The following is a 25,031-nucleotide window of genomic DNA, read 5'->3' as shown; positions in this document are numbered from 1 at the left end:
CACCTCTCATTCAGCACTCTTGGCAACTGCCAAAACAAGACGACGGGCAGAGCGAAAGAGTTCCGTGATCTGCTGCTGGGGAGGCCAACCTCCCCTGAGATGCTGGTTCCTCATACGATATGCAGGGTCTTGAATGCAGCCACTGCTTGCTTCTCCTTCTCATGCCTGTTCTGCAGTGATTCCAGAGATGAGATGGGAGGGAGGGTCGCTCCATTTAAAGTATGCGCCGGATGTTTCTCATCTTCAGGCTCTTGTTCCAATGGCCTTGATACAAAAAGTTTTGGCTTGGGAATTGTCTTGGCATATTGTAGGGCCTAAAACAAAGGAAGCAAAACAAAAGATCGCGGTGGAAACACACAGGTTTCTCCTGCAGTATCCAATCGACAAAATGATACGGAGCAATTTACTACTCGTGAAAGTGGCTATTAGGTGTTCTGCCTCTGCCTTCTTGCCTTTGAAATCTCGGCTGCTGCTTTTCCTCCATAAAGCAACACAGGGAGAGGATTCTTTTCGGGGGAGAAGCAGCAGCAAGATGAGGGGTGCTTAACTCTTCCCCTGATGGCCTTCCATCCTCGCAGGCAATATGTCCCCTCCCTTGGGTTGGAAAGGCTGTGAGGGGAAAAAAAGGTGACAAGGACCTCAAGTGGGGGGAAGTTGCAAGGATAAAGTTTCAAGGTCATTCCCCTCTTCTCCTACCTACCACTTCTTTCCTGAACATCCTGCTTTCCTAAGGTTGCTTTAGAGAGAAGTTGTAGGGGAAAAGAGACCATTCACGAAGGGCTAACTTCCAGAATACACATGTGGGCTTCATCTTGCCTCCAGTGAGGGGCATTTTACTATTTTCTCCCCAGTCCCCAAACCCTTGCTTGAGAGCGGTGCATGAAGGAGAACGAATTGTTGCTCTGCAAAAAGCAGTTCCTCTCATCCATCCTTCTTATGAAGTGACTTTCAGGTGGTCAGTATAAGCATTTTCTCCAAGCAGGAGTGTAGCAGGAGCTAATTTAATCCTTGTCTTTCTGAGTTTCCACATACTGCAAGGATGTCCATGCTCAGTTTGTGCAAGACTAAGAAAATTTAAAGCAATATGGGGTAGGAGGAGCAAACTAATAAACAGCTGTGAAAATGCTAGAGAAAGATGGGATAGGTTTGGACTGCAGAGTCCTCAAACTCTTATCCAAGTGATGGAAGCCCAGATTGCACATCATACACCCAAAAAACCATTGCACTTTCTCAAGTTGTCAGCCCCAATCACTGGGGGAAAGGTCTCTCCCGTTTCATGACTCTCTGCTTGCCCTAGCTCTACCTTCTGCCTTGAAGCTGCCGATTTGATTTCAGATCTTGGTTGTGGTTTCCGTGTACTTGTGATGTTCTTCATGTTGTGCTCCTGAACATGCTTGGCATACTTTTTTTGCTGCTTTATCTTTTCAGACTGTCAAGAAAAAGAGCAGTGTTCCAAAGGTTATTCAACAGGTCTGCACATGATGCAGACAATGATATGATGGCGGACTATGGATATGAAGAGTGGTGGAATGGGTGGAGGCCAGGGTTGAAAAATCCATGCTCAGTAGGACAGAACCCAGCAGCATTCAGCAAGTCATGATCACATGGGCTGGGCTGCTTCACAAGGTTGCTCCAAGAATAAAATGGAATTATGCCACCTGAGCTTCTCCAGGAAAACGCCCATGGTTCCACCCAGTTTACTTTGATTCAAAAAAATTAAAGGGATCTCACAGAAGATTTTTTACCTACAGGGAGGACCAAGGGCACTTTTGGCTTCCCAGATGTACATTCCATGGAGGTGAACCCTGGCTCAGCCAGCAGTCCTGTGCCTCCCCTTAAGCTCCAGGTGGGCCGTTGACCTTTAACTTTTTTTTTTTTAGGCAATGCTGTGCTTCCATTTTACAAACAGAAGTCTGTTAACATGAGCTGTCTGGCTGTGCTAGGACCCGAGGAGGGTGGTGTTTGGGGACCATCATGGTTACTAGCCACTCGGCACTGCCGATAGCTGATTTTTGCTGCACGTGTACAGAAATGGGATCCCCCTTCCCCACCCAAAAGAAGATCCCTCAAGAAAGAACAAAAAGAGGTAGAATCCCCAAACCAGCTCTGTATTTGCACCAATAAAATCTTGGTCTTATTCCTAATCTGGATGGCTGACCTTTTTTTAAAATCTGAAACATACACCCATTTCATTGCAGCCATGTCTGAATGGCATGTTATATTTGACATATGATGGTGGAGAATCTCTGACTTTGGGGAAGCAGTTTCATGGCGATACTTTGATCTGGCCCACCCCATCTGCCTCTTTTCAAACACAAGGCCAAAGAAATCAAAGCAGTTTTTAACAAGCTGCTTTAGAGCACTGACTGCTGGTTTATTTAGTATTGCAACTCCCTCTTGTCTTGCTGGACTGTAAATGTTATACTGCTGTTGTCTTGTGTGAGGAGTGGAAAAGCCACCTGGATTGTATTCTACCATATTTCATTCAAAGCATCTTGTAAACTCATCCGCAGTTAAAAGAAAAAGTGGTAGTGCGGAGAGAGGTTTCTTTCAGAGTCTTTCTTGGATGATTGGCCTCATCTCCTCCTTTGGTCCAGAAACACCTGATGTTTCTTCACAGGGCATAATGTGCATTCAGCTACTCCACGGCTGCATTTGCTCTGCCATGTTTACTTTCATTTTTCCCTTCTGCGATAAAGCCAGGCCATCTGAATTCGCAGCGGCAGCTCAATTGCATTAAAGTAATGCACACTTGATCCAGCCGGAAGAGAATAAACTTGGGTGTACTTATCTGCAATTGGAATTCTCTGCAGGTGAGTAATGACTAATGGATACCTTTGGTGAGGGGCAAAGAAAACTACAGCTTGAAAACATGATCTGCTCTGAGTTTTCTGGACACAGATATGTTTATTTTTTTCACGATGAACAGAGCCACAGCTGAGGTTGTGTTAAGAAGCAGCTTGCTAGGGCTGGAGCCCCACCTCTTCCATTGCAGCCCATTGGAGTCCGCCATCTTGCTGTTCTTGGGCACTTGTAAAAATAAAGGGATGGGGCCATAATACAACCACTCCCCTTAGATTAGCAGGCATTTTGCCCATATGTGCTTCATCTCCTACTGCCCCCTTCATATTGTCCTGGCTAGTTCCCCCGCCCCCCCCCAAAATCAGTTCCCTCCTCTCCTTGCCCATGCACCCCTGATTACAAATAGGAGTATCCTTGGGAGGCAGTTTCCTTTAAAGATGCCCAAAGACACACACAAAGAGAGACTTTCGAGCATATGTACCCAGCACTGTCCTTTGGGATCTTTCTTTTGTCCTTTGGGATCTTTCTGGTACCCAGCACTGTCCTTTGGGATCTTTCTTTTGTCCTTTGGGATCTTTCTGGTACCCAGCACTGTCCCTGGCTGGAGTTGGAAGGAAACAGAAGTCCTTCTGGTCTGATTCCCATCAAACTCCTCAGGGTTCTTCTCTGGGTGTCTCCTCCCTCTGAGACCAGAAAACTGAGCAAAGGTCTTTATCTGAGAGTGGCACCCAGTCTATGGAATGCTCTCTTTAGGGAGACTTGCTTAATTTCATATGATTACTTTTATTTGCTTACCTAGTCTTTTGTGATGCTTGTTAATTGGTTTCAATACTTCCCTTTTTGGCCAGTTTTCCTGGTTTTGGTGATGTTTTAAAGCAGGATTTTCTACTGCTTTTATGTGCATGCGTTTAATGTTTGTTTAATAATCTGCCCTGCAGTAGCTTAGAACCGAGGGACGGGATCTACAAATGAGTGAGCAGAAGCAAACATTTAACTGTAGAAGGAGAGATGAATGATCAGGTGGAACATTCTTTCCAGCCTTGAGTATGGTCATCAACTAGGTCAAAATAATGGATTAGCCAACGGGTATGCCATCCATGAAACCTGGAATCATGAGTTTCTCCAGTATAGTTATTGGCTTGTTTTGTAACGGGTGGAAATGCTTAACTGATTTGGGCCCATTTTAACCTTACTCTTCATCTGCGCATTAATTTCTTCAGGCGTGCTGAACTTCATGGCCTGAGCCTCAAGGGTGCCTGTCATATTAATAAAAGTCATGGCCTGAAAATAATGGGCCTCTCATGCTGTTTGTTTCCAGCATCACAACTGGGAGGTTCTGTTGAACTGCAATGCAGCGGGAACTGATGGCTTTAATGTCGGTGTGGAGATGTTTCTGCTCTGGATTCCAGTCTGAACTTTTACCCATGTATCCATACCTCCATTGCTCCATTTAAAAATTCTGGTTATAAATGTGGAGAAGTGACAACACATCAAGAAGATCACTGAAAATTCCATAAGCTCTGCTTACTTTCTCTTTGATCATTTCATAGTCAGGTCCAAGGCCTCCAAGCTTCACATCCATCTTCATGTAGCCTTTTGTCCTAGAACCCTAAATGCAGAGATTTTCTTCATAAGAACATGAGAAAATCAGTGCTGGACCAGACCAAGGACCTGGCAGGTCCAGCCTTGATACCAACTCGATGCTTATAAGAAGCTCGCAACTAGACATGAATATAATAGTACCCTCCTACATTTGTTTACTATGGGGCTTCCCCGGGAATGATTCCGTATTTGGAAGAGCATGTAAGACCAAAGTTTGTGTGGCTTGTTTCTGTAGCAGAAAATGATGGCTTCCTGTTATATGTGGGCTGGATCAAAAGGTAAACTAAGGTCTGCCAGGCAGGTAAAGGATCTACTCCTCAGACCCAAAGATAAACTCAGAGGACTGTGCTCTTGAGCTTTTGGGCACTCACTTAAGACTTTTACTACAGAATTGTGAATATCTGTCTACCACAGACCAATACAAGAGTAGGGCTGACAAACCCTGTGGAATTCCATATAAAAAGAGATATGGGACAGGCAGATTTGCAAGCCAATATCTCAGTTAAAAAAAAACAAAAACAAAAGTGAAAATCTATGGCCCCAGTCTTTGGAAAGGTGAAACTGTTTGCTGTCAATATTAAGTTGATGCCTGTGTGTTGCCTGCAGTACCTCTGAGAAAGCTTACGGTAGCAGTGGGAGGTTTGTGAGGCAAATAAATAAATAAATAAACGAGGAACAAAGGAAACAGTCTGACTATGGAGGAGCAGGGAGGAGAAAGAGAATGGTAAGGACATTTGGCCCGCAGTTAAAATTCTAATCTACCTAACTTCTTCTCAGGGGCAGTCAAGCAGCAATCCACAAAGAGCCCCTGAGTCAGTGCATAGCAAAAATTATCCCGGCTTAGTCCGTCTGCTCTGAGGCCAAAAGCTAGCTTCTTAAAGATTCCGATTGGTCATGGGTACATGAAGCCACTTTCCAGCCATTCTGGCACTCCAGCATAAAACAGTTACTGTATAGAAGAGGGGCGAGATCTAAAAAGAACCCAGGAAGAAAGCTGTGAGGAAGTGGATACAGTCTGGTTTGGAGGCAGAACAGCCAGAATATTTGGGCCTTGTGCATCAAGAAACTGTGCATCAATCAATGACTGATTTTGTTAAAAAATGGAAGGAGGCATTGGTGGGTTGAGCTGATGAGCAAAGTGGGATTGGCAAGGATAATGGGTCACTCAGACTGCTGCCTGGCTTTCTGCTGATTTCTAAAAATGACTGTGCCTGCAATCATTGTATGAATGCTGCAACTTAAAGGGAAGGCAGTGCTCCCTGCATTCTTCCAGACTCCACAGGGTGATGCAAAATGGATTAACCAGTGCACTTACAACCAATTAAATACATTTCCCCCACCTACCAGTATTTGCACATCTCATTCATTCATTCTCATACTGCTTTCCAAACTTACTATTTTTGTGACACTAGGATGCAATAATGTATTGATTAATCTTAGATCAATTCTGTTTCCATTGGAGCGCCTAACTAGTTGGGCAGCAGGATTTTTTCTAAAGCAAAAACATTATTTTGAACAGTGATTGGCCAACAATCCACTTTCCGCCTGCCCCTGCTCTGCTTGATGGTCTCCCAGCTCACCTTTCTGTTCTCTTTTTCCTTCCTCTCCTTTTGCTTTTCCATCTGAAGCAAGTAGCCTTCAGAATTGCTGCGGTTCATAAGGGGTTGGCTCTCTTTGTGGCTCTCCTTGTTGAGCTGTGGGTCGCTCTCCCCCCTCTGTATTATGGGCGGAAACATGCTAGTGAACTGGATTCCACCAAGGTGATCATCTGCCAGTTGACAGATTTCTCGGTGCTGCCTCTCTGCAGCCTGGATGAGCCGTGTGGTTGGAGAAAGGGCTCGGATCAGGTCGTGAGCAGGTGGCTGGGAAGGCCTCAAGAAACAACAGCAAATGAGCAAGCCAAGAGAAGATGGCAAAAAAAGGAAAAAAGAAGTCATTTTTAGACCACGTAGCAGGTCAAAGGAGCAGCCCAGGAGTTACTAACCTCAACCAGCTCACATCTTTTTAAAGCACCATCTAAAGCACTAAAGCTAGTTCTCAGTCTATAAAAAGAAGATGTCTTCTGTCCATCTAATGCAGTAGTGATGAAACTATAAAAGGAAACCATCAGAAATTCTGTGTGCCTATTAATGGGACCCTGGGAGTATGCCCCTTGGCATTTTGTTGTTTTGAAAAGACATTATTTAATTTAAATTAATTTAACAGTTTTTGTGTTGCTGATTCTCCAGCTACCAATGGTAGACTTTCCAAGTCTTCTGAAAAGACCCCAGGTCCTTCTGAAAGAGCCATCCCTAAAGGAAGTGAGAGAGATGGCAAAATGAAGAAGGCCCTTCTCGGTGGCTACCCTGGACCTTTGGAATGGGCTTCCTAAAGGAGTCCACCAGGTGCTGCCACTACTTTCATTTTGGTACCAGGAGAAGACTGTCCTTTTTCACAGGCATTTTGAAATCTGATTTTAACAATGGGTTGTTTTAAGATCGCACTACCAGCATTTTTTTATAATTACTAGGAATTGTAATGTTTTGCTGTATGCTGCTTAGAGAGCCCTGTTGAGTTATTCAGTGGCCTATAAATTTAAAAATAAATGAACAAAATAGACCAGAACATACATATCAGTTTAGGAGACATATGGAGAAAAACCTCTAAACATGGACAAAATAGAAGCATTTGAAAGTGTTTCCTGGTCAAAAGTGATATGCCATATCTGCCAAAATTATTTTGCCAAGTGTGAGAATATTCTTAAATGTGCATTTCAAAATGGTGACTGACTGCCAATCTGTGGATAATTGTAATGTCTCTTCAAACTTTTATTTTTCAATTTATTAATGTCCTAGTGACTAATTCTAAAGGTCTAAGAAATATGAAGGGACAGGGACATGGAATTGCATTTATTATGTATAATAACCATCTTACCTACATGATAAAAGAAGATGCCTTCCTGTCTCTCTGTCACACCATAGTGGCAGAACTGTGAAACCTAGACTCTTGAAACTTGGCGTGCATTCTAAAAAGACTCTAGGGGTGTGCACCCCACAGCTTTTGGGGTTTTCGAACACATTCACTTATTTTAATCAATTTAATTGTGGTTGTGCTTTTGAAGTCAGCAGAGCTTAGGGGGCTAAGGGTTATAGCTTCCACTGTATCTCCTCCACTCAGGGAACACCATGGCAGGGAACATCCCTAGAGGTGTCCACGTGCACGGTTTCATGCAGATGGGGCGGGCACAGTGTGAAAGCTCAGGCTTCGCTGTATCAATCTAAGGCATATTCCAAGTCATGCGAAACAGGGTCCATTTGCTAATAACAGAATCACAGCATTCAGAGATATGCTACAGGGCATGAAGACAACAGCTCTCCTGCCAGCTACCCTTTCAGCTGTTACCCAGAGTTATACTGTCTCTGTAGCTGTCCAGAGAGTCATTCTGGCTATTGAGTGGGGTAGAAATATAATAAATACATAATGTCAGGGTTAATTGTCATTGATAATAATGGCTGTTGATAGACTTAGGGTATAATCCTGTGCTTGCTTGCACTGAAAAGCAACACCGTTCCCAGCCTTCCCCAGCAGCCATGCTAGCCGGAAGAACGAAAGGAGTGGTAAGGCTTTCTTTCTGTCTGAACAAACACAGAACTGCACACTCGCATTCTTTTAATTAGTGGTCTGTCCTGTTTTATTCACTGATTACATCTGTAGCATTTTAATGTGGTTTTTATTGTTTTATTTTGCATGTGTTTTTCTGGAAGGCAGAGTAAATATTTAAGAAAGAACACTTCCAACTTGGGTTTTACTCTTTTTCCCCTGCCTTAGCTTTTTAGCCCTTTAAAAACAAAATGCTATTTCAAAAAATTGATTTGACCTTACCCACTATTTAGGCCCTGTTTCTGGGAAAGAAAGTGTAGGATAAAAAGAAACAAACAAGTCCCCTACTTTTCCTTTTTAATTTTTTGAAGACAGCAAATAAGAGGCCGTTGCTGTATCTTTTGGCTAGTAAAATAACATAATGGACATTGTAGCATTCTGCGGCTTTGATGGCTTCCATAAAAAAGGATTAGACAAATTGATGGAAGAGGTCTATCAACAGCTATTAGCTAAGTGCAGAGGCAGCGTACTGCTAAAATGTGATTCTATTAGTTGGGGGATGAGCCAAATAGGTGGAGATGAGCATTGGGATACAATTCAAAAGCATGTCTCCTACCAGGTAAGTCCCACTGACCTCAGTGGGATTTACTTTTCAGTAAATGTGCTTGGAATTATACTGTAAAATGGCTTTAGATAAAAACAACAACAACACTTTGACCGTGGGAGGTATTATGAAACCGGTCTCTACAGCAAAACATGAGATGGTTGCAAAAAATCCAGCATCTGCCAGGATCCTGTTAGGGATATGCTATGTCATGAAATGTGGACTAGCTAAGCCATTTCTTACGTTTTCAAGTACAAATTGAGAGAAAATGAGCAGGTGCCAAGATACCATTTGGTTTTGCTGATTCTCTTCACTTTTTAATGACATCAGATTAAAACCGCATCCTTACCCTGAGTTGCCAGAAGCATAGCTGCCAGGGATCTTCTCTGTATATTTCTGTCTGGGGTTCTGACACAAAACTTCTCCTTTTAATGGCCGTTGAATGCCATCATGGTGAATACGTGAAATGCTTTGGTGCCTTAGGAGGTTCTGGCGCTTGCCATGTCTGGCAACAGACAGGGGTTCTGAAACAGTACGCTGATACGGATATTGGTAGTGGGATCCAACAGAGTTTTCAGGAAGGTATTGATATTTCTTCTTCTTTTCACCAGTACATGGTGAATGAAGTCCTAGGGAGCTTTGGTAGGAACTCAGTGGAAAAGAATTCCTAGCAATGGATACATTCATGGAATTTTGCTTGCCATTCCGAGGAACAATGTTGGCCGGGTCTGTAGCAAACTCGCTATCCTGCTTGGAGTTATCTGTGATGGAGGGACAGAGAGCAGGCACAGATGGATTTGGATAAAACCGGTGGTGCAGCCCTCGCCTGCCACCTGGCTCCACATCAGACACTTCTGCATAAGAGCTGGAACTGGTTTGAATATTTCCACATTCTAATATATTGTGACATCCAACATCCTGGCTTCTTAGTTCTACTTGGGTTTTGAATGCATTGTGGATAGGGCTTCCACCCAAAGAGCTTTCTTTCGGGGACACAGCTTCGCTCAAGTTTGTTCTGCCCACCACTGGTCTTTTGTATTGGTAAACCTAAAATGAGCAATCAAATTAATCATGAAATATAGACATTGTTCTATATTCATTGCATAAGAATATTTTGGCAACGCTGGCAGGCAGTGTAGGGTAGTTATATCATGAGCTATATGGTGGTGGGGTGTATTTTGTTTGAAAAGTTTGCATCCGAGATTGTCAAGAATAGTTTTCTCAAGGGCTTAGTTGTATTTAATCCAATGATTAAGGTATTTTCCTTCCATTCTCAGCCCAAAATACCATATATACCAATTTTAACCTCCCAGTATACAGCCAGTTTTATGCAGATAGATAGTAATCAATGTATTACATTCTTTTTTTCCTTTAATCGAATAATATAATGCTGATTCTGAACAAGAATGTTTGCAGGCTCATCAACTCAGCTTAGATACATACTCGTATGTTGCAAGCAGAAAATAATTACTTCATAAAAACAAACAAATTAATTGTATATGTATTAAGCCCTGTAAAATAGATTTTCATTTTCATTTTCTATCAAACTGAGTCTGACTGCTTGAGACTGAGCTGAATTATTTGGACACAACCCTCCTCCTACCACTGTCCAGTGTAAATTAATGCATCACTGCACCTTCCGTAAACAGGCCAATTTTCACCTTCTCCATATTGTTTGTAGGGAGAAAATGTGGCATGCTTTGGACCTCATGCAAGCCTGTTCATGGAGTACCCATATTGCACAATACTTCAGGTATGTGGTGCACACCTGTACCTATGCCAGAGGAAGGAATAGTCAGCCCACAGTGAGAGAATGGAGACTGAGAGTCCTCTTCTGCCATTTCAAAGGACATCATACCTGAAAAAGGATTTTTTTTAAAGTTAAAGCTTCATCAGCTTCCAGTTAAGGCATCAGGTGCCACTCCTCATGAGGTGAGACATGGGCTCCCCCGAGGAACCGCACAAAGGCGTTCTCAGTCCATTTAATCTTTGTGTGCCCTGAGCACTCCATTTCATCCACCAGTCTCACCAGGGCTCCTTTGTTAACCACGCTTGCATTTGTGACAGCGCATATGCACTCAAAGTAACTGCTTAATGGTGGATATTAAGTCACATATAGAGCAGAGTGTTTTAGTGAAAGCGTTAGCGCTGGGGAACCTCAGCTCCTGGTGCCAAGATGATAACTTGTTAGCCAGACCTTTTTTCTAGCGATTGCTGTTTGCATGTAGAACAACTCTTATGTAACAGTCCTAGAGTCCCAGCGTGAACTGAAGCCAAGGGGTGGCCCAGTCATTGCTTTCCTGCTTGGATGAATCAAGCGGAGTTGTACATAAAAATCAATTTCCAGGAAGAAAAGCTGTATCATTTTACTGTGACAACATAACATGCTTCCTTAGTCCGTCTCCTAGAGGGTGGACCGCTGAAGATTCAACACAATCTCCTCAAGAGACTCTAGCTGGATTGCAACCATAAAATCTGACTCAAAAAGAGAGGAGAAGTTTTCAAGTTCAGAAGCTCCATGGTATGTAGGAAGAACAGAATCACATAGTTGAAATGAATTAATTTTATGTTCTTTTGTGATCCTCTGCAGTTGATTCTCTGTTTCAAGGGTTATGATATTACCCTTCATGTAGCAGTTCTCTTTTACTGTAGGTCACCCCCAAAACATAGTGGAGTCATCTAAGGGAAGTGCTCTGGAGTGGAAAGAGGCTGAGATGCCACCAGACTACCTCTTATTTTGGTGAGGTCGGTTTCCTCCCTTCCATACCCACAAAACCACTTCTCCAAAGTTGGTCCTTGGAGACACAGCCAGTGTGGTTCATTCTTCACAGGCTGTGAGGGCATGTGTTTCCTCAGCTACAATGCTGGTTGATTTTCTGAGCTTGCAACTAGGCATCTGAGCAATCCTGTGGCTGTCAAGGTTCTGCCTGGAGGCCACAGGATTGCTCTGTCCATAAATAAAAGCAAATGGACTTATTGTGGGAGCAGGCTCCCATCTTACTGACTTCAAGAAGCAAAGGTAGGGAAACCAACATATCGATTGATCGATTACATTTATTGGTCATTCCAAAACAAAGGTTCTCTGGGCAACAAACAATTAAAAATAAAATAAAATCACATATCTGGTTTAAAGGGGTCAACACAATGCAGCCCAAATATCATGGAAGGAAGGAAGGAATCAAAGGAGAGATTCAAATAATTTCAGCACTACTAGAATCAATACAGAGAATACCAGCTACGTTCACAGAGCTAAAAGCAGAGTGTAATTCAGAGATTAAGAAGTTGAAATAAAGTATTTTAATTTTTTTAAAAGCCTGAAAAAAACAAAAACAAAAAGGTATTTGCCTAGTGCAAAAAAGGCATAAAAAGTAAGGCTAGGCAGACCTTGCTGGGAAGACCGTCCCACAACCTGGGGTGAGAACCACTGAAAAGGCCCTCTCCTTTGTAACCATCTGCTATTGTGGGGATACCTGAAGGTGTACCTGCTGCTGATGACTTCAAAGGCCTGGACTGGGATATTCGGGAAGATGCAGTTTTTCAGGTACTGGGGCCAAAGTTGTGTGAAAGACTTCAGAGGTCCAAGCTAGCTTTTTGCACTGAGAATGGAAATGGACTGGGATCCAATGCAAGTGATGAAGTAACCTGTGCATATCACATAGTCCCAGTTAACACCATGTTCTGCTTCTGCACTAACTGAAGTTTATGGACTTTTTGCAAAGGCAGCTCCATGTTTAGCCTGAAGTGCCTGATTCTGCCTAATCTTGGAAACTAAGTAGGGCTGGGCCTGGTTGAAAACAGGATGGGTGACTTAAATGTTATGAACCACCCAGAGAGCTTTGGCTATGGGTGGTATAGAAATGCAAGATGATGAAGATGATGATATAGTATTGTATCTGTGGTGGCTCCTTCAAGCATGACCATCTTTGCTGAACAACAGCAGCTTCTTGACTGGCTACCCATAAGCTACCAGGTCAAGTGTAAGGTGTTATCTTTTCGGCGCCAGGTTAAAACCTTTTTATTTAAGCGGTATTTTAAAAATTTATAGTTTTAATGGTTTTGTAGTTGCTTTTGCTTTGTTTTGTTTTGATTTGATCTGGCTTATTTAATGTCTATTGTTTTACACAGTGCTGCTGTTTTAATTGTTATTGGATGATATTCGATGCTTTTAAATTGTTCTTTTAAATTGCCATAAGCCGTCCTGAGATAGTTATATAAAGGATGGCATACAAATTTTAAATAAATATTGCTCACATGGAACACCTTACAGTGCTTGATACCAGGAGGATCATGTCACCCCATATGTTCCTACCTGATTTTGAGATCCAGGGAGCATTCCAGAGGGCGTTCTTCCGGAGTTACAGTGGGCTGAGCAGCCACCTTCTGAATTCCATTTCCAGCTGTCACTGGACAGGTCCCCCCATTTCTGAGATTCGGTTGTCACATCCAGACCCACCTCTTAACACGGTCCTTCCTGAAGAGTGACCCAGCCAGCCATGCTTTGCAGCACAGAGCAGAGGATGTCTTTTGCCATGGATTCCTATCGCTATTGCATCGTGTATTGCTATATTCCATTGTGTTTTTGATGGTATGATACTGTACATTCACTGCTTTGAGTGTCATACTCAACAAGTGGGGAACACATTGTCTGAACCTGCCCCATCTCCTGCCTTTGCAGGCAAAAAGCTTTTTCTTCTACAAGCCCTAATAACACATTGTTTTATTGCTCATTTTTCCTTGAGGGAAAATCACCTGCTGATAATGTAAGGGAATCATCTCTCTCACTGTGAAATGGTTTGTGCCACAATCTATTTATTTTTAGCACGAGTGGACTGTTCCTTTAAGTATGCCCCTAGTTATGTATCTATAAATTCTTACTTTGTCTTCAGTTGCAGGAATTACAGCTGCATTAATCTTTTGCTGGAGTTACATGAGACCAAACGAGTTCTTTAAGCTGTATATTTTCCAAGCCCACCTTTTTTCATTACTTTCTGAGAATGAAGCTAAGTTAATTACAGTTGCTTCACATTTATTTTTTGCCTGAACTATAGCTGTACATTACTTCAAGTGTTTAGGTCCCAATTAATAAGGAGGCTTGATGTGGTATGGCATAATCCTTAGAGGTGATCTAACTGATAATGGGAAGAGGCATTTTGTCACCATCCCAAAAATAATGTTCTATTACTGTACCAAAGTCCAGTTCACAAGGCAAAGTTCCACATTCTAAGTTTCTAAATCTCATATTCTTTTTTTCTTGAATCTGGAACCATTTGCAAATTTCGGAAAATTCTCTAAGAGATACAAAATTCTTACTCATCTGTAATTATGAGCAGAGAGCAGGAAGGAAGTGGTTCCAACATGAGGTCTTTGTCCTCTTCTACAACAGTGATCTCGTAGCTCCTAGACAAGGTCTGGGGGTTGGAGGAGGGCAGGATACTTTGCAGTTCCAGACCAGACCTAAGAAACAAAGCTCTGCCTTTGGAGCTGGGAAACAGTTTCACACGCCTCCGACTTTGCACTGGATGCTCAACAGCCTCTGAATCTTAGAATAGTAGAGTTGGAAGGGCCATGAAGGCCATAGAATCCAGCCCCCTGATGTTGCAGGACACCACGTTACACCATCCCACTCAGATGACCACCCAGTTTCTTTTTGAATGTCTGTAGTGTGGGACAGCCCACCACCTCTCCAGGCAGCTGGTTCGACTGTCATATTGCTCTAACAGTGAGGAAACTTTTCTTGATGTCCAGCCTGAATCTGGGTTGTTGCAACCTGAATTGATTATTCCATGTCCTACACTCTGGTATCAGCAAGAAGGCATCTTGACCTTCCTCTTTGTGAGTTTGGAGGCTGCTGAGCAGGACGGTACAAGCAATAGGACAGTGCCCTGAATAACATTTTAACTTATCAGATATTACTCTGGTCACACGGCCTCCAAAACTGCAATTGAAATGCTTCTTTTCCTCTTGCCTGGGCTGGTGGTCTTCTTATCACACTGAATGAGATTCTGCTTTGCACAGGAATACCAGTCTGTCCAAAATTTGCCATCCATAGCTTCTAAAAGCCCACAGATAAATGATGCTATAGTGTTTGGTTCTGTTTCTGTTTCGGTTCAGCTGAATGTTCAACAGCCAGCCAAGCTTTTAAATACACGCAAAATATAGACTTGTAGCACAGGGCAATTAAGATACAGCATGTCAACACACACACAATCAGGCTATATATATATATTAATGAAAAATATTAGGAGAATATTAGTATACAACTGTCCATAAAAGATTGTGTACTAAAATTATTAAGCTAACAAAAAATGTTTGATGGCTTATATTATTATCTACTGAGATAAAAACAACTCCCTCTTCTCTACAGCAAACTCAACCAATTTACCTGTGCTATATGTTACAAAATAATCTGTACCAGCCAATTATAATATGATTGTGTTCAACAAGGGGTTATGTCAAATACCAGCTGTAAGGTGATCAAGGTATCTAGTACTCAGATCTCTATCCAATGGGCATTCCCAAAGAAATCTGGCATTCCCAGATTCACCATCTTCTGGCATCCACACTAAACAATGCATATTTGCCTCATGTTGGCCACTCTAGCTGACTTTTAACCTTCATCAACAGTGGTGTGTTTAATCTGCAGTAATCCTTGCCATCTAAATCCATATGGGCAGATGTAATATAGGAATGGGGCAATTCCTTGGGAGGACTGTAAGTTTTTCATGTTGGAAGAACCTTTGGCCACTAAAGCCATCTGTGGCTTATAATGGCCCACAAAGGAATCCTGTGTAGTTCCTGGCAGTTTACCCCCATTTGCTTTCCCCACTCTGAGAAGCCAATTACAGCTGGAAGTGCAGGAGGCTGCCCATCCAGGCAAGTGAAATTCACAGTCATAACTTTCAGGGGTCTTTGACTCATGTAATTAATCCTCCCACTGTGTCACATTGATCCAAGTACTAATTATGGACTGAGTCTATCAGGCTTCACAGCACTCTAGGGCAGATCAGAAATATTAGGAAGACACCCAAGGGTTTGGCTTTTCCCGAACAAGGAGAAGGAGAAGGAGAAGGAGAAGGAGAAGGAGAAGGAGAAGGAGAAGGAGAGAGAGAGAGAGAGAGAGAGAGAGAGAGAGAGAGAGAGAGAGGGATGGATGGATTTTGCACTGGGAAAAATGTTTTGGTAGCGCCACACATGGTGTACAGTATAATTCTGTACCATCTCTTTGAAAAAGGAAGTGGACACAACTTCGACCTGCTCTTTTTCCTCCTTCTTCTTTTTTGGGGTGGGGGGAACTGTTCTATTAATGCCAATCAAATTGAGAAAATGATCAAATGAAATTGCATTTTGAGCATCATAAGCTGTGTAATGTCTATTCTGTTAAATTGAGGCCCGTAATTGCTTCTCTGTTGAAAAGACACAACAAAGACAGCAATCATGACATGTCATTATCCCAGACTAGGAAACCGGCCTTTGCAGGGGGGACTTCAAAGGCTTCTGGTTCTCGAATTGCATTCGGCTGCTATTGTTGAAGCGCAGGCAATCTTGATTAGGTGTTTACACGGAGGTAAGGCACAGTGCACAGAGAGTCTGAGTGCCTTGGTCTAGAGCCATTAAAAAATTGTACATTATGTTCCTCGCTTTGAAGTAAGGGTTTTGTAGGGAGGAAAGCAACTCATACCGAGTACAGCTGAGCTAGATAGGTCCAGCTACTTCTCTGCCTCTCTCTCAAAGAAACTCATCATCGGGTTCTTAGAGAATCAGGCAGCACTGCAAAAGAAGTTGATGCTTTAGAAAATACAATGTGATTTCAGGAAACATTCACTCCAGCCCTGGTTTGTGCAGCCCTGCGCAGGTGTATATACTCATTTAATCATGACAATAATAATAATTACCACTTACACAGCCTTTTCTCTAAATGTTCAAAAATGGCTTATCTCAGGGCTGTTTTGTGTATTACATTCTTTTAAGTAGACACTCAGGGTCAAAGTAGATGTGGTTAATGCTTATCTTTCTTTTCCACTGTAAAAAGCAGCTGCTGGAAGATGCGATCAGGATTGGGAGCATTACTGTTCTGCTGACCCGTTTCTCCCATGCCACAGTCCCACCGCCCACCCACCGCACAAGCTGTTGCTTGGAATACAAAGGGACAGCCCATTAATCCTACTGGAAGCTTCCCTCTCTAGTGAAAGAGCAGCCAGGTAACAACAAACGAGGCCCTCCTGTAGCCAGCTACTTAGAAATACAAGATCCTGCCGGTCCATCTAGCCCAATACTGTCAACAGCCTCCGGCAACAACTCTCCAGGATATCAGAAAGCAGAGAAGCCAGGGACTGAACTCTGGACAAAGCAGGTGTTTTGCCACGGGGCCACATGATCCTTAGCATTCTTCAGTGGGGGCGCCTGGAGAATTCTTCCAAGAAGACCATGGTTTGTGGTTGGGTTATGAACTGGTTTGTCATCTCAGCTGGCCTCAGACAACACCATTACCCATAGTCAACCCATACTCAGTCCTTGAATGTGCATTGTAGTGTTGTTGTAACCCAGCCATGGCCTTGCATTCTCACTTTGGTGCAACACGTAAATTTGAACCAGCTTGTTCTTTCTACTCCTCCCTAACCTAGATAGCATTTATTCTCATACCAGGCTTTTCTGAAATCATTTAGAATTCAGTGACAATTAAGAAAATACCATACCAAAGTTTAACTCCCAGAGGCTAACATACGGCATTGACGTACTGTGAAGCACAATGCTTGTCCAACTGATTATTATATCGAGACAGCAGCATTCAAAGAAATCTGCTAGTCAGTAATGTATTTTCTCCCAGATTTATAATCATTCCACTATGGCTCTTTTTAATGCTTTTGTATGCTTTCGCTCTTTAAATATCTTCACTGCAAATAAGTTTGACTATATTGGCAGTAGATGTGAGAGCAGTTAATATCTACCCAGGAGGGTTCATCTTGACCTTGGATTAAAACTTCTGCACCAAGAGCTAGCAAAACACGTATTATATCACCATCAATGAAACTCAGTATTAAAGGAAATGGGCACAAATCAGCTCATTCCCTCATGCAGCCCCCCAGACAGCCTTTTAACACCCCCCCCCCTTAGAGGCTGAGGTCCCTTCAGACAAAGCCTGGCATGTGGTGTGAGAGAGGCCAGTGAGAGTGGGAAACTGAGGTAAAATGGTCAGAGAGAGCTTGTGGGAGCAGAGAAGAGAGGGGAGGGTGTTCTGAAGGGTTATGGTGGCAAGGAAGGAGCAGAGACGCCCACCATTTGGACATGCCGAAAGAACAGATGAGGCACGACTGCATGGCACCTCACTTACATTCAAAATTCTGCATTTGTAAATGATGAAAATCACATTCAGACATACTTTGTCATGCTTCAATAAAAGGTGAACAATACAGGCTATCGGATTTAATTCCAAATGCAATGACTCCACTGCCAGGGAAGAAATTATCCTGACTCCAAGTACCGTTAAGGCATTCTGGCGGTGCCCCCTAGTGTGTGTCCAGGTTCATATCAAGCTTTTGCTATTCGATGTTCAATATGCAGCGTAATTTAAGGAAAAACAAACAAGCAAACCTATTCTGAAGTAAAGACGAACAAATTAACTATGATGTAGAAAAACAAACCCCTTTCACCTTCCAAAAAGAAAGCTGATGTATGCTTCTGTATGAAGATCAGTAAGCATAATCCACCCCCCACACTGCATAATTAATCTTATCAGGGCAAATAACCCCTTTAGGCTGAAATAAAGGCTTACCTGAAGCAAGACACCTTGAACTCCATGGGACTTACTTCTGAGTGGAAAAGTATAGGATTGTACCTCTAGTAATGCAAAAATAGAGACCATACGAAAGCAACCTCTTGCAATTCTTCTCTTACTGCTTGCTCATGCATTGCCTCTTGGGATTTATTAATCCCTTGTCTCTTTATGAAGGTCACCAAACGCAAGAGGCCTCCCACACCTTCAACAGCTGTGCATAATTAAAAGTGTAACAGACCTGCCCTTTTCGCATCTGACTGCCACAAATGCATCATAAACTTGCTGCCGATCCCACGCACCTCTAGCCACTGTACAACTTGTGCTGAGAGAACACTTCTAAGATTGTGACAGTTGTATGGCTGCCTAACAGTTAGCACATCTCTGAATGTGTGAAGCTTTGATATAGGAAGATCAACAGGGAGAGAAAAAACACACTGACAAATACTCCAGACTGGGGAAGAAAGCATCACCCCAGAAGATAAGATCAAACCATAGGTAGGTGGACACCACTCTGGATGATATTGATGTATAGGCCAAATTCCAGTGGTTCCTGCTATCTGCTTAGAACCGCAGCTCATGCAGTGTAACAGTTGTGAGCCAGATGGGGTGAAAACTAAGCAGCGGAGAACACACTGTGCTGGAGGAAGGCTGCAGGTTCACACCTTGGCATCCTTCATTTAGAAGTATCTCAAATAGTAGGGCTGAGCAACTTCCCAACCCTCAGAAATTGGTGAGCTGCTTCTGTTCAGCAGCTAGGCAATACTAGACAGATTGGTCAAAACGATGCTAGATGGACCAGTAGTCCGACCAAGTATACAGTAACTTCCTAGTTTCTGCTTCAAATCCTCCTTCAGCCATGAACCAGCTGGCCTTGGACAAGTAGCAACTTCTTGGCTTCAGCCCACTCAGCCCTGCATCACAGGGAAATACTAATATCAGCTGACTTTACCTGTTGTTGCAAAAGGATTTGATCCATGTGTGCTACAGTGTGAAATGGTAGGTTGGGATGCATCTCTTCAGTGTCACCAACGGGATGCGTGTTTTGAATGCGCTCACATGTTAAAAAATCCTCTGCAATTCAGATACATAACCTAGACAGAAAAGCTTTTCAAATGCTCGACAAGCCAGTTTCCTACTTGGAAGGAGTTTTCTTTTAAACAAAGTGAAGGATTAACAATGTGACCCATTTGCCTGCAGTTTAAGGTGGTGCCACCCATTCTGCTATCACAGGGATTCTGCCATCTCAAGCACAGGATGTGAAATGCTTTGTACACACCTAAACTGGGAGTGCCAAACATACTTATCTAGCAGGAAGTTCCATTCAGTACAGTGGTGTTTGCATCTGAGTAGTCATGCATAGAATTGCACTATAAAGTACAGTAAATGCTAAGAATTATTATTCTTACATTTTTCAGCTTGAGATTGTTCACTTACCTGCCCTTGAGGTTCTTCCCTTTCCTTTGTACCATGGAGCTGTAAATAGGTATTGGTCTGTTGGGTAGCTAGTCCCAAGGTCAGCTTGTTCTTTTCTATGAAGTCTTTTCCATATTTCCTTTTAAATTCTTTCACTGGAGAAGAAGAGCTGTCACTCCATTGATTGGAACCACCGTCAAAAGGGCAAATGGCTACTAATTCCTTTTGATCATTGTGCAGTCTGTAAGGTCTGCTGCTCACCTTTGCAGGTGGATCACAAGAGTTCAAGGGTGGTCTGCTAAATGCAGGTGGTATATTTTGTGGTCTTCCCAGTAACTGATGGTCCCTGCATGTGGGCCTGAACTGGGAAGGGCTGCAGGACAAATGGTGGGGGACAACAGACAAGATTTCCTCCTCCTCCTCGTCCTCCTGGTGCAATTCATCCAGCTCAACAAATACGGCTTCCTCTTTGCTATTTTTCCAGTCGGGGTTGTATCTCAGCTCAGAATATCTATCCACAATTTCCTCTTGGGCACTACAAGGGAAAACAAAAACAAAAAGGAATGCTTTGGAGCAAGGCAAGCATTCTTGGGAAAGGCTACTAGTCCTGGCCATTTTAACAGAGACTAATTCAAACAGATGCAAGACATTGCAAGAAATACAAGGTTATCTGTGCCAAATAGGAAGCACCACCATCATCAAACAGTCACAACACAACGCCTGCACAGTAAGGCCCTCCCTGCCAGCATCACCATTAATCATCTTGAAAATCTGAGGTGCCGGCAGGTTCGTCCTGCTCTTCCTGAACATGCCACTGATCAGCAGTTGAGTGGCCAGGCAGAAACAGCAAGACAAGGAGTTAGGGCGGTGAGGAGCAGCAAGATAAAGGGGTGAGTGGGAGGGAAAGAGCAAGGCGATGGGTGCAGAGAAAGATGGAGCGTAGGGATAGGAAAAGGATAGAGGGGAGGAAGAGGGTTGCAGGAGTGCAATTGAGAAGGCACAGAGCGAGTACAAGGAAGAAAGAAAGGTGCGTACTGGTGGAAAATGGGGCAGGCCCAGAACGACTCCCTCCCAGCCTCTTGACTAGCAGGAGCGCCATGGCAGCCATGCTGTGATTAGCTGCATCTTCCCTGGGAGCCATTTTGTGGTGCTGCCCGCAGCTGTTCCTCATATTCCCAAATACGCCTATCAGTCCCCAAAGGCTGGGGGCTACCCCTGCATTACATGCCTGGTCTTAACAAGCCACACATTGCAAGAGCGTGAGGAGATGTCTCAAGCTTTGACCTGCAGCCCCAACCCTTCCGTGTGAGCTCTGGTGTACTTAATATAGTGTATTTTCTGATTATAATAATCCATTAAACTTCAGATAATGCCTACAACTGGCTGCACGGGAGATGGAAAGATTACTGATGCTCCAGCAGGTTTAGCTGGAACCTAGCCATCATTAATCATGCATGCAAATTATACACATGCAGAAGAGCTATTTTGAAGTGGCATAAACTGAGAACTGTGTGACACTCGTCCAGGGACAATGGAACTGCTTCAAACAAACAGAGCATGATCCTGGATGGGGCTGACTGTGCTGAAATCCAAGAGTAGGGGCTCGGCTAGATCATGCTATCCAGGGTCTCCTCGATCGATGAAACTGTTCACCCCCATTTGGATTCAACTCCCAAACAACTGCAGACAAAAAGAGGGTCTCTCTGGGCACCTCTGCTCTTTCCTGGCTGCATAATAAGATGGGGAGACAAAAGGTGCAGAGGTTCCTCTTCAAATTCCTAGCTTAGTAACGGATGCAGGCAGGGTGTGTCATAAGCATTTGCCATGTTTGTCATTGTTAATGGACTCCCTCTGAGTACATACAGTGATAATTTGAGAGTACATAAAATCAAATTTCCAACAAATGAAAAGCTTCATGCTCTGTCAGTGGAGCCTAAGACTGGAGCACCTTTCCCAATAATTAACATCCTTTTCCACTTGCAGTCACATGTTCAATAGCTAGCCACTTTGCCCACTGAAGAGGCAAATGAAAGCCACCATTAATAATTTAGCCCTCTTTTATTTTTTTTGCCATGTTTGTTTCTAAGTAGGCCATTAAATAGAATGCATTTATCGTTTTTAAATTCAGGCTTAATTCAATCCTTTTAAACAACAATTATTTTGCATTTATGCAGCATTAATGCCTAGATGTGCGTGACAAATCCAATTTCAATTTGTGTAGAAGGGGAAAGTTAATGCATCTCTCAAAGCAAGGAAGACAAAACAGCCACTCTGGATTTTTTAATTGTGCATTTATGCAGTTATTGAATAAAAAAGGCAACTATTCCATTGGCACATTCTCAAAAATCTTTCAAATTGATGTTTTCTACCATAAGTAGATACATATTAAATCCTCCTGAAGGGACTGCAACCCAAAGTACACTTATCTGAAATCAATGGAACTTACAGCCATTCACAGCTGTTGAAGCTGTTTGTGGAAGGTAACTACTCATGTAACCATTTGCTTGGATTGCCAGCCAAGAGGTGCAGATAATTTTACCATGAAATCAAATGAGTGTTTGAGCCAGAAAATAACAGAGGCAAACATCAAAACACACTAAGGAACATGGTTTTATGTTCCACAAGAAGCACCACAATGTCTCGTCACTCTTTATAGTTTTGACTATGGTACATCTTCATCAGAGGCCACTAAAAAACCCCTCATTTCATCAGTAATGCAAGCAATGTGCCATAAGATCAGGACAGGAGCTGCAGGAGAATCACAGAACCCCAAACCAAACCAAACCCCCAAGAATAGGGATAACATTCTGGGGACAGAACAAGGGAGGGAAGGCCTTCAGGCTCAGTTTGTGGACAATCCTGGATACAACACCCTGAAACTAACATTCTTCGTCTGACACTGAAGGGCTTATTTTAGGGCTGACCACAGATGTGTCAGATAGTGTGGCTGAAAGCAGAAACTTACAACCAACATGCCCGGGTTGAAAAGAAGCTTCTTTACCTTGCCTCTCTGCTGTTTTCTTTTCCACAACCGCTTCTTTTTGGAATCCGTTGTGTCTCCCCCACCTCTAGCTCTTCTTCTCCAGCTGAGGACTGCTCTTCTAGGCTGTCTTCTTCTAGGCTGTCCTGTTCCAGCCCATCATCAGATTGGCCAACCAGCTCTTCACTTTCACAGATCCGCTTCTGGAGTTCTAGCTGATACTGTCTCTCCTGAGCAAGACTTTCAGAATCAGAGTCATTCTGAGACAATCCTTCTGATGCTGTTTTCAGAAAGGAGTAATGTGTATGTGGCTGAACCAACCCATTTTGTGATGGGGTGTTTGCTTTCATACTGCCAAAGCGTTCAGAAGAAGCAGAAAACTCAACTTCATATGGCACATTATCTGTCTTCTTTGGTAAAATACCATCCAAATTGTTGCTGATGTCTTAATTTCCAAATCTGCTTTCAATCTCTTAGGCCCTTTGCATTTGCCTTGAAAGAAAACAAAGGATTTAAAATAAATAAATTAAAAGATCCTTAGAACCCTCAACTAAAAAAAAGAAAAGAAAAACCACTTCCTGATTTTAAAATTTAATTTATCTCAAATTTTGAAGTATAAAAATCTGAAAGATGGGTATACCTTCTCATGTAATTTTTAAATATTACCGTATTTGAATTATTTAACCAACTCATATCCTTATCAGGCATGTAATAAGCAAATTATAAAAACAATCTGGTTTCATGCTTACAATAAATGAGCCCTCAACTATTTGCCTCAAAGGCTGTCTAGAGTCAGAATACAAATATGCCTTCTGCCATTAGAAATATTCAGATCTTACCTGAAATGTACCTGAGACTTACCTGGGAGGGAGACCCATTCCATACAGTAGGACCACTTTCTGATTAACCCTACATTTCATAAATTCATTCTAAACAGCCCCATAGCTCTCTGGGCAGTGTACAACAATCCATGAAAAAAGATGATAAATTTCTATAAAAATAACCTATAGATCTCACCTTGCCAATGTTAAAAATGGGAGAGGAACAGAATATGCTGTTTATTGCATCCTTTGATTTATTTGTTTGCTTAGATTTAGAAATGGTTCTAACATTTGCAGTGCAGGGGGAGGTTTTATTGGAACAGAGGCAACCCTAGAGTGATTCTACGTGACTGTACCAAACTGGTGAGACCAAAGGTTCATCACCCTAGCTCCTAGGAAAATATCACAGGTAAGACATGAGTTGAATGTCACAATTTCACCCGTGTTCCCCAGTAACTGGTGTGCACAGACACATGGTCTCTAATACTGGAGGGAGCATGCAGGCATCAGTGCTGGTAGCCATGGATAACCTTCTCCTCCATGACTTGGTCCAACCTCCTTCCACAGTCATCCAAAGTGGTGGGTGCCTCCACTTCCCATGTAGCAATAAAAGCCCATTTAGCTTCACAGCAGAGCCTGGACGGGGCTGATACAACACACACCACCGTGGGGTGAGAGAGAAGGAAGGCTCCCACACTTGAGGAACCCCCAAATGATTCTGCAAGAGAGGCTGTCCCTCTTGCAATGCATTTGCTGAAAAAGGCACCTGGGCAGAGGATGATGGGCAGAGGATTGCACTGGGCAGCCATGGTGGGAGCAGAATGCTGGCCCAGATGGACCTGACTCCGCACGAGCCCTCCTAATTCTTCAGCAAGCCCAAGGCAGCTATCGACACAAGCTTTAAAGATGGGCAGTAATGAAAAGAAAGTCTATCAGATCTCAGTTTGGATAAAGGATGTGTCCCACAGCCTGCAGCAGCCCCTTCTCAAGGGGACAACCAAGCATTGAAGAAAAATCAAGGCAGATGCGGATTGTCCTGTTGGAATCACAAACGCTTTTATGCACACACATTTTTCCCAGTGGGCACTGGATGGGCAGAAGCAGAGACATGGTGTGAAGCGACTCTCCTCCAAGCTGCTGCACTCCCAGTGTGCTGGACAAGGGATGCTGGGAATTGCAGTTGAAAACTTCCAAAGAGCACCATGTTGGAGGAGATTGGCTCAGAGAGGTCAACTGACCCCTCCGAGCTCATTTAGCAGATCCTGCCCCCCCCCCCCATCCGCACATACAGCCTTTTATCTCTGCATGATAGGCAGAAAATCAACAAGGGAAGTGTTTTCCCAGGCTAGCCAAAGCTGCACCTGGTGGACTTTGCAATTGAAAGCAGCTGCTTAGAAGGTACGGACTTCTGCCAGGTGGTGCGGGGGAGGGGGGGAATGCAGCGCCCCGCATCCCAAT

The 25,031-nt window shown here is 43.2% G+C and overlaps 1 protein-coding gene across 1 annotated transcript; it reads right to left on the bottom strand.

Annotated features, from left to right (window-relative positions):
- Window positions 1–110: 110 nt before the first annotated feature.
- On the bottom strand, window positions 111–23,112 carry JHY (junctional cadherin complex regulator). The gene is made up of 7 exons (XM_044439489.1): window positions 22,774–23,112; window positions 19,794–20,307; window positions 8,937–9,634; window positions 5,985–6,276; window positions 4,331–4,411; window positions 1,304–1,429; window positions 111–314 (listed from the first exon to the last, which is right to left on the bottom strand). The coding sequence occupies exons 1-7, from the start codon at window positions 23,100–23,102 to the stop codon at window positions 111–113; spliced, it is 2,244 nt and encodes a 747-aa protein (XP_044295424.1). The 5' UTR covers window positions 23,103–23,112.
- Between the last annotated feature and the right edge of the window lie 1,919 nt (window positions 23,113–25,031).

Source organism: Varanus komodoensis, unplaced genomic scaffold, assembly GCF_004798865.1.
Source record: "Varanus komodoensis strain SLA01 unplaced genomic scaffold, ASM479886v1 scaffold35, whole genome shotgun sequence".
Lineage (NCBI taxonomy): Eukaryota > Metazoa > Chordata > Lepidosauria > Squamata > Varanidae > Varanus > Varanus komodoensis.
The sequence above is the reverse complement of the archived record's forward strand: the minus strand, read 5'-3'. Positions and strand labels throughout refer to the sequence as shown.

Bases quoted from the DNA above. Each gene is read 5' to 3' on its own strand.
- JHY (XM_044439489.1), bottom strand. From the start codon at position 23,102: ATGAAAGCAAACACCCCATCACAAAATGGGTTGGTTCAGCCACATACA. The intron at 6,277-8,936 runs GTAAGGATGCGG...TTGTTTCTTGAG, and splicing joins TATGCTTCTGGCAACTCAGG to GCCTTCCCAGCCACCTGCTC. The intron at 315-1,303 runs GTAGAGCTAGGG...CCTTTGTTTTAG, and splicing joins CGGCAGCTTCAAGGCAGAAG to GCCCTACAATATGCCAAGAC.